This window comes from Necator americanus, chromosome V (assembly GCF_031761385.1).
Source record: "Necator americanus strain Aroian chromosome V, whole genome shotgun sequence".
In the NCBI taxonomy this organism is placed as follows: Eukaryota; Metazoa; Nematoda; class Chromadorea; order Rhabditida; family Ancylostomatidae; genus Necator; species Necator americanus.
The window spans coordinates 29332612-29350895 of NC_087375.1; the positions used below are offsets into that span (position 1 = coordinate 29332612).

General features: G+C 37.9%; 1 protein-coding gene across 2 annotated transcripts in view; it reads right to left on the bottom strand.

Moving 5' to 3' along the window:
• The window catches only part of RB195_015579 (uncharacterized protein), a gene marked incomplete at both ends in the record, with an annotated part of 69112 nt that extends 64321 nt beyond the window's left edge, over window positions 1–4791 (bottom strand). Inside the window, 2 exons of one of the 2 annotated variants that reach the window (XM_064206356.1) lie at window positions 2152–2276; window positions 4659–4791. In XM_064206356.1, the coding sequence (XP_064062239.1) occupies window positions 2152–2276; window positions 4659–4791 (258 nt within the window). Of the gene's footprint in view, window positions 1–2151; window positions 2277–4658 lie in introns of those variants that run through there. The other variant, XM_064206357.1, reaches the window with a different exon arrangement.
• Window positions 4792–18284: the final 13493 nt, after the last annotated feature.

Sequence of the window (18284 nt, forward strand, 5' to 3'; positions counted from 1 at the left end):
GAGAAAACGCAGAGTTCGGGTTGTGGATTCCAGCGTAGCCTCGCTCAACTTCCCCTTATCATAAAAAATCGTAAAAATCATAATCGTAAAAAACCGCGTGGCAACGGGAGCGATCGGTAGAAGATTAAAGGCATCACCCCACGAATCTGAGGTGGTGCAGATTTCAAGTGGAGTATTCGTATACGGGATGGGAGACTACGGAGAAGGAGGTGATTCCGTCCATTTCTTGCTAATTGCCGTAAAAAACGGCCCGGAAGATGCGGCGCCGCACAAGACTGGCGCGCTCCAATCGAACCTCTTGTACAAAATGGTGCGCCAAAACGAATGAAGCCGTATCTTCAGGGCCTTTTTTTACGGCAGTTAGGAAGAAATGGACGGAATCACCCCCCCCCCCCCTCTCCGTAGTCTCCCATCCCGTATACGAATACTCCACCTGAAATCTGCACCACCTCAGATTCGTGGGGTGATGCCTTTAATGAGATCTCCTCACCAGCCTATGCAAGTAAAACCAATCGATGGGCTGCTGAGAGGACGGGGACTTGTACAAAAGGAAGGGTGTTCTAATGCAACTCGTAGGAATAAACGTTGTTCCCATGCTGTTTCTCACAACGAACAGCGAACGATGAGCGGAGCCACATTGCGTTCCAAAATCTCCAACCCGCTCTCTGCGTTCTCCGTGGAGTTTTCGCACTACGTAGGTTCCGCAATACGCTGCCTTTAAGGAATGTGAAGCCTTAGAAGACCTAGTCAAACTGGATTAGTGGATTTTCCTGAGCTTCTAAAAATTTCAAAAGAAAAATTATCGTATATTGAGTGAGGTGTTAAGGACTGGGAGTTGTACTTGCAACTTGCGATACTGTGCGCAGAGTAATGAATTGTGTTGCCTTCCCTTTGCTGGCCCTTATTTCTAGGTACTGGATGAGTATTAAAGGATGTACCCCTTAATTCCTCAAATATTTGAAATGTATGTTTTCCACAAAGAAATAGTGCAGAAAACCGTTGATAACAGCCTGACATTAAGTTGCTCAACTTTTCTCAACACTTCCGGTAAAAACGAATTATTTCTGGATAAGAACATCGGACAGGCGGAATTATTTGCAGAGAGCCCACAACAAGGAAATCGCAGGAAAACGCAATGTGACTGGATATTTTCGCATTTCTAACGGATTTGCCTCAATGCTGATCGATTCCTTTGCTGCACTACTAAGCAGGGGTAATCCAGACCTTCCAAACAATCAACGAACACAAAGTCAAAGTTGAGACTTCCAAAGAAAAGAAGTACTTAGTCCGAAAAAAAGCCTGGAAAAAAAACTGGGAGACGAGAACGGCGGGGACTGGCTCGGTGCCAAAAACATGGAGGACGTCGGGCAGAAATTGCCCTCGACGCACCACGCTCTGCGTTTTTGCATACCCCGTCGACCGCCGCCCGACCGACGCACAACAAAGCCTTTTCCACACGAAAACATCTCCGTCGTCTTGTCGCTTCTCCCTCACTCAACTCCTTTCTGATCGATTCCCACGCCTAAGTCATTTGCATAAATGAGTTAGGCGGCGCGGTCCGTACACAAACACCTTCGCGTGACGGAAATTGGTTTGCAAACACTGAAATTGCACTGAGAGATTAGCACTTTTAGTACATCAGGAAATAACTGTGTTGCTAAGGAGCGGAAAATATTTTGCACCTTTGAAAAATTGAGAAAATTGCAAGATTTCTGAGCATAATTGTTGAGGTGCAACGCTGAGGGATCGCAGAATTACTGAGAAGCAATTACCTACTACATGTCTACGGAATTAGATGTCTGAAACGCTCAAGAAAATGCTCTGATCAAAAAACATATGAGTTTGTGGGATTCGGGAAAGAAAGAAAGAGAAAATTCCCGGATTTGTGCAAAAATACACTAACACACCACTCCGGTTCGTGAAATTTGAAATTTCTGCGTGAAATTTCTTCCATAAGGCTTATTTTTGAGTTAGGACAATAATATTTTATTAGAGTACGAATGTTTACTTCCTAACAGCTTCAGAGCAAGAGTTCTGGTCAGAGGAAAGAAGTTTGTGTTGTAAATAAAGTAAATAAAAATAAAAATAAAAATACAAAATTGTCTCGCATAAGTTAACTTCTCTTAAGGGTAGTCATGAAAAGCACAGCAACTAATAACTGTGGCCGGTAGCACCGTACTTGTTAACTGTTACGGATTTCACCCGGTTTGCTTTGTAAATGTTGAAAAATCCTATGCCGGAAAAACCTTGAAGAATCCATTCCACTAATCTATCGCCTAAAAAATTACCAGTATTTTTCTGTAAATTTGAAGAGGAATAACGGTTCTGAAGCGAGAACTGGTCCCTAGTTATTTTCACAAACATCGAAACATGGATTCATATTGACAGAATAGTGACAGAATAAACATAATAACAACTAATTTTGCACGAAGACATAAAACGAGAACTGGTCCCCAGGGTTTTTCCTGGTTGCATTGACGAATTTCGCACCAAACTCAAATCTTAGTGTTCAACAACGTGAGAAACCACTGGCACAATTCGAACACGCGCAGGAAAACAACGCATCGTTTTCATGCAGAAATGGACCAGTTTATGTTTCGTTATTCAGTCGGAGGACGAGCACTTCCCTCAGACTGAGAGGAAACCCCTCATCCACTCGAGGAACACTTATATATAAGTAGGAAAACACATCAATCACATGTTGTTCTCTGTGATGGAAGAATGACGGATGAGAGGGAGCTTCGTTTCTCAGCGTCTGAACGTGAAGAAAAAAATCTTTGAGAGCACAGATGGTCACAAACTACCACGTTCAAAGTTTCCCTAACAATAGAATCATCAATCAAAGAGTTGTTTTAGGATTTTTTTCCCTGATATAGCACTAGTAGGAAAAACATCCAGAATGTACAGCTGTTCTTAGAATTTAACGCCTCTGCAACGATGTTGATAGATTTTTTCATATAAAAACTTGAGTAGCACTTGAGATTTTCAGGATGTCCGGATGCACTTAAGGCAGCATATTACGAAATTCCCGATTTTGGGATCTAAACACGTCGACTATTGGGAAAATATGGAGTTCAGGTTCCTGAATATGAAAATGGGCATGGCTATGTTTAATCCCCCCAAATAATCCTGTGAAACGGCGTGGGAAACAGCCTTAGTTCCTACGAGATACGTTAGAACGCGCCACGTTTGCGCACGCGCCGCGTTCACGAGCGAACGGTCAACACAATCGATGAGGTCTCCTCAGCGGACTATTCATACGAAACCAATGAATAGTCTGTTGACGGGACTGAAGCGTTGCAAGCGCACGTTCTAAGGTGCCTCGTAGGAACAAACGTTAATTTCCACGCTGTTTTTTCTTAGCGTGGCCAAGCTCGTACTCGTAATCTATGACCCAAACGTTATCTTCCCACAGAGACCCCAACATCGTCAATTTCGTGACGAGCTGCACTTAATAGCATATGTGGAATGGGATCAATATATATACGGGAATGGCCACATGGGAATTCGCATGAAACCGTTCAAAGCAATAAAATTTGCGAAAAATTCTTCTTTCGGATATAAATACGCAACAAGAAAATCCGTAGTACAAAAAAAAACAAATAAAGATCAATGCACCTCTTCAAAAGGGTAGCTTATTTACTTATTTATTTGCTTATTTACTACTCCCAGAGGTATGCCGAATTGAACGGAATCGACTCTAAAATCGTGAGAGATGTCTAGCAAACGAAGGAATAAACCATTAAGCAGCAGAAAGAGGAAAAAAAATCCGAAAAACAAAAAAGCATACAAAAAATCAACTTCTCCATACTGGTATTTTTGTGAATGATCCTGACCTTCGCGACAATCTTAGGCGATGCGTAAATGAGCCGCAGTTCGTTTTACTTCAGATGTAACGAAAGCATTTTTACGGTGAAAATGTAGGTAACAAACACTGAATTCGGAAACTAAGAAATGTTGAAAAAATTGGTAAATAGTAAGGAAAATATTAGTAAATAATCTAGAAAGCAAGCAAATGAAAAAAAATAACGGAACGACGGAGTCAAGGACGAGTGCATAAAGAGATAAGCGAAAATGGAAGCGTCCTAAAGGAAGGAGAAGAGATGAAATCCTTCCTGGCAATTATTACTGGAAAAAAGCAAAAACCATATGTGTTTTAAAAAATTCCAATCGAAAGTCAATTTTCGCCATTTATTTAAAATTTAAACAAAAATGTCAAAGAAGTAAACTAAAGTTTCGTTGCACTTGGCATGTCGACCTCATGAAGTTGATGGAAAATCCAAAAAAAAACCCTACAATTGGACATAAAATAATGAAATGCAGAAATAATCTGGTAATTAATTGTTGTTGGCAGCCGTCACCACACATGAAACGAGAAACTGCTGAAGCAGGTAATAGCAGCACATAGAAAACATACCTTTGAACCTCTTTTGAAGAAAATAATCATTTGAAAGTGATGATCTAGCGGAAAAAATAAGAAAATTCGGGAATAAAACATTCAAGCTTAAATTGTTACGAAATAATGTGGAGAAGAGAGATTTTCGAGAAGAGCTCTCCTCTCTTCATCGAGAGAATTTTGAGAAAAACTGTTAAACATAAAGGTAAAAACCAAAAAACCAAAAAAAAAACTGAACTGGCAAAGAAAGGGAAAAACTCACAAAACAACGCTACACTGCATTCGGGCGCATCGATGGAAAGACCGATTTGTGATACTATTTCGGCCGGTTGTCCAAGCATTCGAGCTTCGAGGAATAGAGCTCCCGGGAATGCATGTACTGGTAGTAGCGCCATGTCGACTTCTAATAACTTATGGATGCTAGTTTTCCCTTGGTGGAATATCACCTTTGCCGTACATGGTTTTGCTGATTGCTGATTGTACGGCAACAGCCTGGTGGTCCTGAAAAAAAAGGAAGTTTGAAGGAGTAAAATTCTGGAAATTCGGAAAAAACGATACGAAATAAGGATTGGAGTAGCATAGAAGGTTAGTGGAAACTTTGCTTTTCTGGAAACTATAGCGAGAGGGCACGTCCCCTTGCACTCTCAAGTACGCTCCACCCGGCACGGCAACGATTTTTTTACGGAGAGGACAAAAACTGGAAGGGGCGGTCCTATGTATATGAATGCGTGGACGAGTCGCACCACTGCCACGATGACGTCATCACAATGGGCAAAGGTAGCCCGCAGGGGCGGAATTGATGTGAAAACTATCTGCACCAATGGTGAAATGTCAATTGCACCACGACTTTCAATAGAGACAAATGAAATTTCTGAGAAGTGTAGAAGAATAAAGAAAATAAAATAAAAATATGAGTGGTCAGAGGAAGACAAGGAAACTTAGAAGAAGGAAGAATGTGAATTTAGTTGAAGAAATTTCTGAGAAGAAAAAAGTGAGGAAAATTAAAGGGAAGTGACAATGATGAGTAATTTTTTACGCTTTTTTTCATGAAAAAAAACAAACCACAATGGAAAACAATCTATCAGGAACAGATTGTTTTTCCTCAAGTTTGAAATTGAAACCTTGTGGAATACAATTTATTCATACTTTCCTATTTCACAATAATGTAAAAAGAATTAAAAACATATAATAATGTAAAAAAAGTATAATATTACACTAATATAATTAATAATAATATAATTATAATACAACACTATTGTAATTATATTGAAATACCTCGTTATTAACAACAACAACCACAACAACACCAACAACAACAAGATTCCAACCGATCAGCAGCTATCTACATGCTTATCGATTTTATTCAGATCAATAGTAAAGCGCTTGTCACATCAGTTCAATGTTTGTCTAATGGTTTTTAACAACAAAATAAAATAGCAAAATATTTTGGTCAATCAATACGAGTGCACGATGTGAAACCACCGGCAAAAGTACCTAATTAACGCAAGTTCGTATACTTTTTAGACATTTTCCAAAAAACTGCGGAAAAATTTCTACTAGAACTATTTAGCAATTTCTCTATATCATAGGATACAAGAGGAAAGACAGCTAATTATTTATGCTAATTGTAAAAATATTGACGAAGGTGATTGAAAATAGGTAGGACTGAATTAATTTACAGAGAGGAAAATTAAAATAAAGGTTCAAAAAAAATGAAGAGAGAAAAAGAATTCAGAAAACATTTGAATGGATGGGAATTCGATCAAACTCCCAGTCGTATTGATTTTTGATAAGGTGTACACGAGATTGTTAAATAGTTTTACTGCTAAAATAGTAATAAATTAAATAATAATAATTTAAGCAATAATTATGCCAAGGATAACTGAAAGTGGGACTCCCAGTGTTTTTACGTTCAGCGGCTATTTTATAAAATAAGTGGTCTACTTGAAAGCCTGTGATTTTAGTCATAAACAAATCCAATCGAATATAAACACAGAAATATGCATACACGGGCTTCTAAACCGATTTAAAAAAAAACTCTTGAAAAATCAATAATCTCATGTGTATACACAAACAGCGCTAGAGGAGCTTGTTCACGGCTTGCTCGAACAAACAGAAGCATATGGTGAGGGTGTGGATGGAGTGAGTGGGCGCGTATATGGAGCCGTTTTGAGGACAAACACATGGAGAATTTATTGAATTTTTAGAGATTTCCAGAAATATAAGGAAGTCGACCATCAACTATTTAGCACAGTCAAACTGTCATAATGGAAATTGTCAGTTTATTTGAAAACTGACAACTGAAAAAAAAGAATTAAAAAGCGCCCGAAGAGCTATAAAACCCGGTAACGGGAACTATAATGTAAACAGGAAGAACAGATCCAGTGATTTATTGATTTTTTCCCTGCAAAGCACATTGGAATGTTTTCTGCATGACTGCAGCCGCACGGGCACTTCTCCTCTAACAATCATCTGGAATGCATCGTGCATCGTTTTCGTGTGCACGCAAAGCATGTCTGGATGTAACTGGCGCCAGAATCACTAAGAATGAGGTGTCGGATATGCCGGAAGGTACACACGTACCGTGGACTATTTGTATAAAGAGGACAAGCTGCTAATGGACTTCACTATGTACGCAGCTCTAAATGTAAATAAACAAAATAGAATAACATTGGCCTAGATAAAAGCAGAAGACGGAATTTTCCTAACTTTCCTGAACTTTCCTAACTGCCCGGCGAATAATTATTTCGTGTTATTTGGAGGATGAAACAAGGACAAGCCCTTAGCTAAAAGTCAAAAATGATTCCAGAGATTCCAGAGATGACGGCTGATTCAATCTGAATATTCGTGAAATTTCGCTGCTGCACAAATCCTCTGCGTTGTATTCATTCAGATACATATCCGGATTCCATATAAACTAATGGACTCCATTACACGAAATTGCGGAAAGCAACCGGAAATCAAGTTTTTATGGGCGGCCATAGAATTTGTGTGCGGGTAACGGAAATCCGAATGGGAAAAACAATCGCTTCGATGCAAAGATTTTACCGCACGAGCCCGTACCCGTTAAAGACACCGACGGGAGATGCAGAAAGAAGCTTTGAAGCCCCAAAAACGATGGTAACATAGCATCGAGTGTTGATTTTTGTTGTTCTTAGGATCCGAGTGAAGTCGTGTGCAGAACCACAAGAAGACTTGATTTGATAAAGAGTATGCGGAGGCATTTAGAATGTGATGCACACGAGATCCAAGGAGATCTCCGAGAAGCGATCAAAAGAGTGATAAGGTTGAGATTCGCATAAATGAACTTTATAGAAACTCTAATAATTCGGTAAATATCCAGATTTTCAATGGCACATGTATGAAAGGATGACGTTCAGATCGTTTTTCAATCCTTTCAGGATGCGCCTACGCGTTTGATTTTATTATCTTTGAGGTTTGTGGACCCACATTGATTTAAACAACATATTTGACACCACGGCTGATCCTGGAAGTCACGTAGATTACATCGGATCTCACGCAATCTTTTGGTCTACGTGTAAAGCGATTAATACAATTTTTTTGCACATATGATGTCGCACAAGCGCTTCACAACTGTCAAAATTTTCAAATTGTTTGGTGGTGCAACCTTCCACAACCAAAACAGAACTGCATAAGTCTGAGTCATCTAATAACAGCGCCTACTTTATCACAAACATGTGAGGGAGATGTTTATCCTATCTGTGGTTCTCGTCTTTATGGAAATTTTCCGCTGCCATATTTCATTAAAAAAAAACAGAGGGCAGTGAGACGGGCCCAACGACGATGAATTGGTGTACCGCGTTGCAGTTTTATCGTGGGAGGATTCTGAGCGAATTTGTCAGGGAGTAAATGAGAAATTTGATACTATTCAATGAAAAAAATTTATCTTTCCAATTTTTTTAATCTACAATTTTTTTTAAATAATTTGTATAAATTTTTCAAGTATATAATTTAATTTAATAGTGCAAAAAGTGAATGTATTGCATTTCATCCCTAAGTATTCCTCTGCTTCGCTATTCTTCTGCACATTCTCCTCACCATGTTGGCGGCACTCTTTTTTCAAAAAAAGAGAAGGAATATAGGTACATAGGTACACTAGAGAGGAGCCGGACCCTTCTTAGATGATGGGGGTCTAGCTCATGGGACTCGAGCGGGGAGGGTCCCTTCGCCAACCGTTCAAAAGTAAAACGGGTCCTTTCGCCAACGATCCGAATGTGAATGAGCTCGTAGCACCGGCTCTTAGTATCGTAACTACGTTTAGATGTTAATTCAAGTTTGAACACTCTCCGAGAACTGACGTATTTAGAAAAAAAAACTACGAAATCTCAAAACTTCTGACTTCCAGAGCTAGCCGGGCGTTTATACAATATAAAAATAATAACACACGTGCAAACAATGAATAAAAAGGAGCGGTGAACTTATTTACGACACTTGACCGTAATAAAACTGGCGCCTCCTTGACAAACATTTTTCGGAGTTATCAGCATTTTTATGACACTTAAGCTGCGTTCTTGTTCTGAACAGTTAATACGATAGAAAACAGGGAGAATCACAGAAAACGTTATTATGAAAAAGAAAAATTTTATGAGATTTTTAAGATCTCATCTTTATTGGAAACAGGTAGAGTTATTGGCAAAAAAATAAATGGAAATATTAGTGAGACATCAAAAATGAGCGCACGTTAGAGTACGCAGCGCGTGAATTTCAACTCGAATCTCCATCTTATGCTGCCCGACTGCACCCCTTCAAAAATAATTGCGCTCAAGATTGTGTGTGTGTGTGTGTGTGTGTGAATTCTCTGACACGTTTGTTTCTCTCCTCCCTCAAAATGTTTTGATGGACCTCATAACAACATGTCACAATTTGTTGAACAATTGTCAATGAGGCTCGTTGAATTGACAATCGAGGGATGTGAGAAAAATTGTGGCACACGAATAAGGCACATTATTATTGGAGCGACATTTCTTATCTTATTTATCACACCATTCGCTAAATTAATGCAAAGTTCCCTGGCCGGATGTAGCGCAGTCGGTAGAACTTCGGCTGTTATTACACGATCGATCGATGGTTCGAATCTGGCCTGAAGCCAACTAGGCCTCTCATTCCCATGGGGTCGATAAATTGGTATCAGACTCGTATGAGAAGATAAAAACATCGACTTAACACATTGGCAACCGTCTGCGAGTGATTGTAGGATTGCGCTCGGGTTCATAAACCTCAAACGGTTCTCAAATAAAGTCGAACGCATAGGCGGATCCCCATAGACATTGAACAACACTGCGCTTTATCCCTGATTCATTACATAGGTCCCTAAACCACTTATTTTACTAAGCAGTAATTTCTAACAAATTTTTGTACTTTTCAAACTTTGGGACGAGTATCAATCGGGTTTTTTTTAGCAATTAATGATGTTACAGTAAAATGGAACCTAAAGAAAATAAACTGAAAATAAAGCTTCAAGAAGGGAGTTTTGGGGAAGAAAATCTGTAAATGTGAACCGTCCATTCGTTGAAAAAAAAGAAACATGAGATTTTCGAAAAGGATTACACTAGTCGTCCATCATTTTATATTCCAGAGTCGTGACAGAGAAGAACCAGTTTCATTTTATCGAAGTTCAAACCACCTGAGAGCACTTCTTTTAAATTTGATAGAACTAATATTCTGCGCCACAAAAACGACAACAAAATATGGTCAGATATTCAGAAATACTAAAATGGAATTTTTATCTTACGGTGATTATGGAAAAGTTTGCCATTGCGCGATTATCCTGAACTAAGCAGTATAAGCTTGCACCCTGTTTGAAGCACCAAGAACAGCTACCGCGCAAAGGATCAGCCAGGTAATCTCTGAATTACAATCTCTTTTAAAAAAAATGTTCTGCCTCTATTCTAACGTCGTGCTAGCACGTGCATTTCACGTGCTAAAGTATTCTCTAGTAGAACTGAAACATGAAGGAGCGTCAATTGAAAATCTTTGCATCCATCTGATACTACCTGATACTATAGTATAGTATAGTACCTCCTCCAAAGAACCGAGGACAGATCCACCGTATTTCACTTTGAAAAAAAGTACACTCCTCCATTTTATGTCCTTTTAAAGTAGACAAGGAAGCCACTGTAGAACTGGATGAAAATTCTGTTTATAAATTATGAATTTAGCAAAATTAACATCTAAAAACTGCCTTTTCCAGGATTTTTTTCGAAGGTCGAAACTATGGGTAATAACGAAGACGTCGAGTCGAATAAACAAGAAAAACATCTTCTCATAGAACTACATGAATTTCATGGATCAAAAAACTAAACGTATAATTTGAAGCGAGAAAAAGTCATTTACCGAAAAAAAAGTGGGAATTGTGGAGAAGATGAATCAACCATGGAAAGTATGAACGAAACGAAACGTGGTTATAATCAGGATGTTGCCAAAAACTGGTAATACGAAAATATTTCCCATTTCTGGGCTTCAACAAGTAACAAAAACATGAAATCGGATAGCATTCGTATCAATTGTGCCATGTGATATTACCATAAAGGAGAGGGTTACCAAATATCTAGCTCAGTACATAGTGGAACAATGGAGTCCACCGAAATTCTGGATCTAACGTTTTTTCGAGTAATTTGAGTACGTGTCATTAACGCTGGTTAATTAAGTTTTTGAGGGTTTTTATCGCTCAAGAAAAAAGACCAATAAAATTTCATGAGGTCATAGCTTTAAGGAAAAGAGAAAGGAGGAAAAGCAGAAGGAAAAGAGAATGTCTGAATCGTGGAAATTTTTCAATACATCCTAAAAATTTGTGTTTTTCTTAGAAGAAGCGTCACGAAAAAACCGTGAGAGGATGATTATAAAGATAAAGAGAGACACGTAGGGAAGTTTTTGAAAGATAGTATGGAGAAACGCTTTCAGCTCGTTTTGAAAAAGACTCAGGAACAACTTCAAACAAATTTTGAAAGAAAATAAGCCGTATTCGTTCTTAACTAACGAAGACTACCGGTAAAAAAAACAGCACCATCAACCAATGAGCTCTTATCCCCATAAACTCTTCATAAATCAAACGAAGAAACTAAAATGATATATTGGAGAAGATTAGTCTTCCTGAACCTCTACTCCACCATTTTTCTAATTCCACCGATCAGGAAAAGACTAAAAACATAGGAAACCCAATGAAAAACTAGAAAATATACGAAGAATGCCACATCAATATCAATGCCATCAGAATATCACAGTGCAGTTGAATTCGAAAGAGAAGTATCCTAGGTGCTAGAAAAAAAGAGACGAAGAAGTCTTTTCATGCATAACAAAGTAAGGCGTCCTTATCCAGAACGAGATGCACTTTTACCGAAAATTTTTTCGTGTTTTTCACCATCAACGCTCTTTAAATACTTCTAGATAAACTTTCTGTTGGATTTCAAGAATTAATCCTATACAGTTAATAGAAAAAAATATAGAAATTGCAATAAAAACACTGTTAGAGAAGCAGTAGAAACCCTACTTCCACTAAAGAATTAATAGAAGACTTAAGGATTAATTACCATTAACTGATAAAGTGATGCCGATATTAGTAAAATATTAGTAAAATACCAAGTTCCGCTCAGTAATGTACTATGTAGGTAGCACGTTTTAGCACAAAGAATAACAGAATTGAATGAGCGAAGTAAATCGGGAACTGCATCGAATCAATTATGGCTACTGCAGCCGCTGCAGGAGCACCACATCCCATCCGGACATCGACTTTTCTATTAAGAAGCGCTTGCACGGAAAGATATAGCGCTCGGGGGATACGTCCTCAACAAACACGATGAGCTTCGAGAAAATCGATATATCGATCCGATCCAGGGCAGTTAGAAGAGAAATAATATCGAGTTAGTAATTGCAATAAGATGTAATGCAAAATTGATGAAAAGGTCATTCAAAAAATAGATTTTATTTGGTTACGAGTAGAGGTGAGAATTAATAGATGAGCAAAAAGATCATGTACGAAAAATCGAGAACTCAATATCTTCAATAAAAATGTGAGAAGGCTAACATTTACTAGATTGAATAGGTGGATGGGTGAATGGATGAAAAGATTGAACGAATGAGTGAATGAATGAATGAATGAATACTAGCATACCATGAAATTGAGCGTTTTCTGATTTCTCCGCAAATAGGTGGGTTTAGAGGTTTTCTTTTAAAGAAAATTCGCTCCTTTCCCTTAAAATCATCAGGAAAAGTGGAGTGAACTGGCCGTGAGGTACACTCCTAAGCCTACCAAATCGTGGAGAGGTCTCAACACCCTCAATTCCTTGGTCTACTGCATTTATTAAATAAATCAGTGGTTCAATTTCAAAGTTCAAATTTTTTCAAAGTTTTTCAAACTTTGAAAAATGGACTTACAGATCTATAGGATATAATATAATAATCTAGAGGACATATCGGCACAAAAACCAGACGAAAAGTAAGGAAGTCATAAACAATAAATTATGGAAAGAAAAGGAAAAAAGTTCTTTTAAAAGTGAGGATGAGAAGGTTATGATTAGGAAAAGTAAAGTTCTGAACGAGAGCGATTCGTTGTTTGTCTCTGCGCGGCCCTCGAATCTTTTTCTAACATTCAGGCGACATTAGTTAAGAATCACGAGCTGTCATCAATCTTTTGTGGACAACTAAAGAGTCGTTTTTAGGATGAAGAATCCGGACGGACGAGTTAGACGAAGTTAATTGGAACGATTGGGATGATGATGGGGACGTATTTTATGTTACGTAACGAGTTGGCGGTTGTTAGCGGACAAAAAGGAATAAATTGGTCGGCGTCGATGAACCGCTCTGGGAAGGCGACAAAGCGTTCGACTTCAGGATTGTTTGAGGTCTATTTACGCATTTACGGTCCAAACACAATCACATTCCAAATAAGTCTGGGACTAATTTATCGAACCTGAAGAGGTGACGGAGTTGGTTGACCGGGATGTAAGACAGAACTTTTTACCACTGCGGCAGCACATGATTTTTGGTTGTTATTTATTTATTTATTTATTTATTGAAAACACCTGCAGGTGTGCTATAAAACAAAAAACAAGATAGAACAGAGCTCACTAGAATTTCGCCTGAACTTCCCCCACCAACTTTGTTATCCTTGGACGGCTTTCCAGGGAGAGAAGGAGAGAATAAGGCCCAATTGTAGGGACGAATTTGAAAAGGAGCATATCAAGAGGCGAGAGTTCTCTTCGTTATAAAGAGTAATTTTGCACAAAAATAAAATATGAAATGAGATGAGCCATAAGCCATCAAAACTAATCCAAAGATGGTTCTAGCCTGCATTTTCTGGAATCATTTGCCAATATGGACGGTCAAAAACATAATATTTAGGGAGAAACGAAGAATTGCATGTCGGAGACGTGAAAAGTGCAGGATAAGGGCAGACAATCTTCTGCATAATCGCGTTCGGTTCTATACAACATGCAGCGACGGCTCGTGCAGCTAAAAGCTCGAAAATGACAAAACCTACGAGAATTTTCACCGCCGCATAATTTTCGCCGCTCGCATCTCCGTGCATTTTTTTCCGTAGATACGAAACGAACTGATGATAACGGGGGCTTGCGACGAAAGTGTTTGATTCATGGATATTGATTCACGTGAGAATGAATGCATCGGACGAGACGTTTCACTTCGACACGACTTCTAGGAAATATCTTCGAGGGAAAACTCACCAATCCAGAAGAGAAATTGAGGAGAAGACGGGAAGTACAGAGGAAGTCCGGTCACCACCGCTCCATCCATGGTCGCCTACTGCTACTGAGATTATTAAAGTGCCAAATTAAAGCGGTTTTATATTAATCCCGTGAGATTCGGCGCATCTTCGTCAAACTTCGGATTATTTACAGCGTAAGCCCGGATTCTCCAGTACATCTGTTGTTCCAGCCCACTGTTTCGGACGTACATAGGAGATTTGCGGTGGGAAGTTTTTCTTCCCGGAAAACACATCAGCTTACAAAATGAGCTGATCAGCTGAGCAGTGTTTCCTGAGAGGAAACCTGTGTAGGATTTAGGAAAAAAAACCCCGAGAACTTCTGCATGCGTAATCCGCCTCTGTCCCAAGCCGATGTGGATGCGCGCAAACCATGGAAAGAACCGGGCACTTCTGATAAGTTTGATATCATGTGTCTTGTTGACTTCAGCTCGGATCCAAGAAATGTTGTTTATGCATGGATATTACTTCTAATTGCTCTTCCATAAGCTGCTATCACGTGGACGTAAACTATTTTGACTAAAACGTACTACGACTAAAATAGATCACATCCATCAAGTCATAATGCAGAACGAATTAAACATCCAGTAAGATTAACTATTTCAACCAGAACCGGAAGAAGGAAGATTTTCGAATGGTGAAATTTTCCGGACCAGAACATTTTCCAAGGAGTGGAAGATTTTCGAAGTGAATTGAGGCCATGTTTTTCCACTTCAACAGAAAAAAATACGTTTTTTCAAGTGGATTAATCGATCAACAAATTTGCAAACGTTTTTGTGGCGACTCTAAAGGAGAGATTTCATAAAAGATCACACCTTGATAGTAGGAATAGGAGTAGAAAATCCAATATACCTAGGGCTTTCCTCAAAAAATATTCAAACTTCACTTTTTTTCACTTAAATTAAACAATTTCCGTTTCAATTTTACACTTAAATTAAACAATTTTCGTCTCAATTTTAAACATTTCAATAGAATTGAAAATGTAATAGAGCTACTAAGTTCATAGGGATAAAAATAATGTTAACAAAATAAGCAATGAGCGCTCATTTAAATGACGCAAGTTAAAGCTACAAAACTTTTTAGAAAGCTGTTTGCACTTGTTTTTCCGTAGATACGATAATACGGCCTATCTTAGAAAAAACAAAAAAAAGTGCTTCAGCACGATCTGAAACGTTCCCCTATGTCCGGCTTTTTTTACGTGAGCAGCACAATCCTTGAAAACAACTGAAAACACATCATTCAAGGTCTCACACCAAGAATACGGAAATTCAGAAGCAGAAGAAAAGATTACAGAAAAGTCCACTCTGTATTTGCAGCGTTTCTCAAACTCATCAAAAAAAATCTTATTTCTTACTGTATTCGCTACAATGAAATTTTATTTGTTTTTAAAGTTATTACTTCAATTTTTGTGTTTTATTTTAAAAGTTCACAGTAATTATTTTCAATACATCTGGATACCGTAGCCTTTCGTTTGTTCCGCTCACACTTTCTGGTGATCCCAGAAAATGAGACCTGCGCTTTTCCAGCCACTTATCATCAATGAGTAAAATAAGAAAATTAGATTCGATTCCTGCTTTCAATTCCTTTTTTTCTCAGCAAAAATTGAATAGTTGAGAAAAAATAAAATTGGTCCCAATGCTGCCACCATCAGAATCGTTGAACCTTCTGCGCTAATCCTTAAGGCACTTAAACGAACATTTTACTTCTTTTTGAAAGCTTATCTCATTACTACTGCGATGAAACTGTCACTAACGGTTTGTTTTGAGGTGAAAGAAGCAATATGTGTCTAAAATCTGTTTCATCCTTAATCACATTATAAAAATCATTTAGGTAATAAAAAATTATTAATTATCAAATAAGTAAATTTAAGTAATAATAAAAGAAATTTTAATTCTTTACGTAGTACGGATGAGATCTAAGCAGATTGAGGTAATATTTTCATTTTTTTTTGCTATATTTGCAAGAACATGTAGTATTTTTTAAGAAGAATAAGAAGAAAAAATTTAAAAATGTTTTTGTGTGAATGTGAGATAAAAAAATTCAAAGAATCACAATAACCAGTTTCTAAATTCCCAAACGTTGATCCAAGCCAACTCTAAAACAAAAAACAAAAGCGCCATATTCAAAGATTCGCAAGTTTCGCAAGATTCGCAAGTGGCGGAGGCTCCGTTTTGTAGCATTCGCTGATGGACGTTTTCCGTTCCAGCAACGTTTTGTTGTCACATAAAAAGCAGTCCCATAATCCCATCAAATCTTCTATAGTTACTAGTTCTTACTCGGCGATATGCGAAAGTACGGTAGCATTGAAAAACTACGAGTGCGAGTTGCAGATCTTCTATAAGCACACAGCAAAAGAAAAGGATTGCTTGGGGAATAGGGAGGAAATCCTTGAAAAGAAGACTTTCTGCTGCTGATGGCGGGTTCATGGAGATCTGAGACAGATGGCTATCGTTCTCCTCGATCTTGCATTCTCCATAAAATCTAATCAATGCAATAATGTGTGAATTTTTGCGATCTACGCATTTGTATCCACACGAAATTGATTTTGTGAATAAATTAGAATTAGATTAAAAAAAATTAGATAGAGGCGGATGAAGAAAGGAATCGCAGACGAGAAAAGAAATTGAGAAAAAAAAACATTTTCTACATCGGAGAAACCAACCAACAAACCATCAAAAACCATCAAAAAATGGAAATGGGTACATTTTCTTTGGATACTGTTATTCTGTATTTTGTACAAAACGACAAAGCAAACAGTAACAAGACCAAGCAGCAAAAAATACTACAGTGACTTGAGGAAGTTGAAAATAGTCACCAAAAAATAATTTTTGTTTTTTGCCAAAAATCTTTATCCACTACGAGAACTCCTCCTCGATTATTCGAACATTCGAGTAGTCGCTCAACAACAAATGTGCTGCACAACTGAAAGGAACTGGAGCTATCGGAAACCTGCGAGTCGTTTCCCAAGCCATAGTTTTTTTTTCTGGTGCATGCCAGAAGAACTGGTACCCTATCAAGCTCGCGTTCTTTTTTTCCTCCTCCACACAAAACCGGAAGATGATAGAAAAAGAGAATCATAGAATTCTGTGCAGGATTTCTTTTTCAATCATGTAAATATATAGAATAACGTAATACAGATCATGTAATAGGAAATATGTATTACAGCATTCTCGCCCCATGCTTTTACAAATAGAAATAAAAATTTTGGTGGAAATATTCTCGAAGCATGAGGAAATCCTGTGCGGTTCAAATTACGCGGATTTCCCACGATGCTAGCTGCAAGCAGCACGAACTCGTTAAGGAATCGACAAATTGAAATCCATTCCTTTGGAAAAGCATAAAATTATACATGAAATTGGAATTCGACCGCAAAAAGCGAATTCAGAAAATGTTCAGAAAAAGCGGAACGTGAGGCCAAGGAGGAAAAAGCGAGACAAAGTCGTGCAAATTTCGGATTATCTTCAAAAAATGCAAATCCTTGGATTATATCCATAACTAAATAATATCAAACAACAAATTTTATATTTCTGAACATCATACGAGAAGAGAAGATGTACGTAGAAATAGTGAGATAAAATATCAGAAATAAAAGTACTAACAGAGCGGTTGATCTCAAAACTTTGAAATTAACTGTCAAATTAGGAAAAACCACGACCACTTGGAAAATAACCTTTTTTGTTGTACGATGAGAAAAATCGATAAAACATTTTAAAACTTTTTCGCTCATCATTAAATGAAACCTGCATGAGAGCATAAACAATAATTAGCCACATTTTTTTCATCTAGATTTCCAAAATTTTTTCTAACATCTGAGTTGCCGCACTTAATACACATGAAGACTTAAAAGTTCAGAAAAGTAGTAAAATCAGTAAGAAAGTAGATTAAAATCCAACTAAGGACGAGAATTATTCTAAAAAAAAACTCGAACACGCGTAAAGTGCTGCTCGGTGCATTAATGATGAGGAAACCACATATCTTTATGCAAAAAAAAAATTAAGAAATAATCATGGATTTGAATTGATGCGCAATGCAGAGCCAACTCGCAGCAGTGGAGAAAGAATTTCCTTATAACCAGCAATTTTCAACTGGCAAAATTGGCTGGAAGTTTTTGGTTTTATTCATTGTTTGTTTTCTTTCTTTTTCCAAACTTTT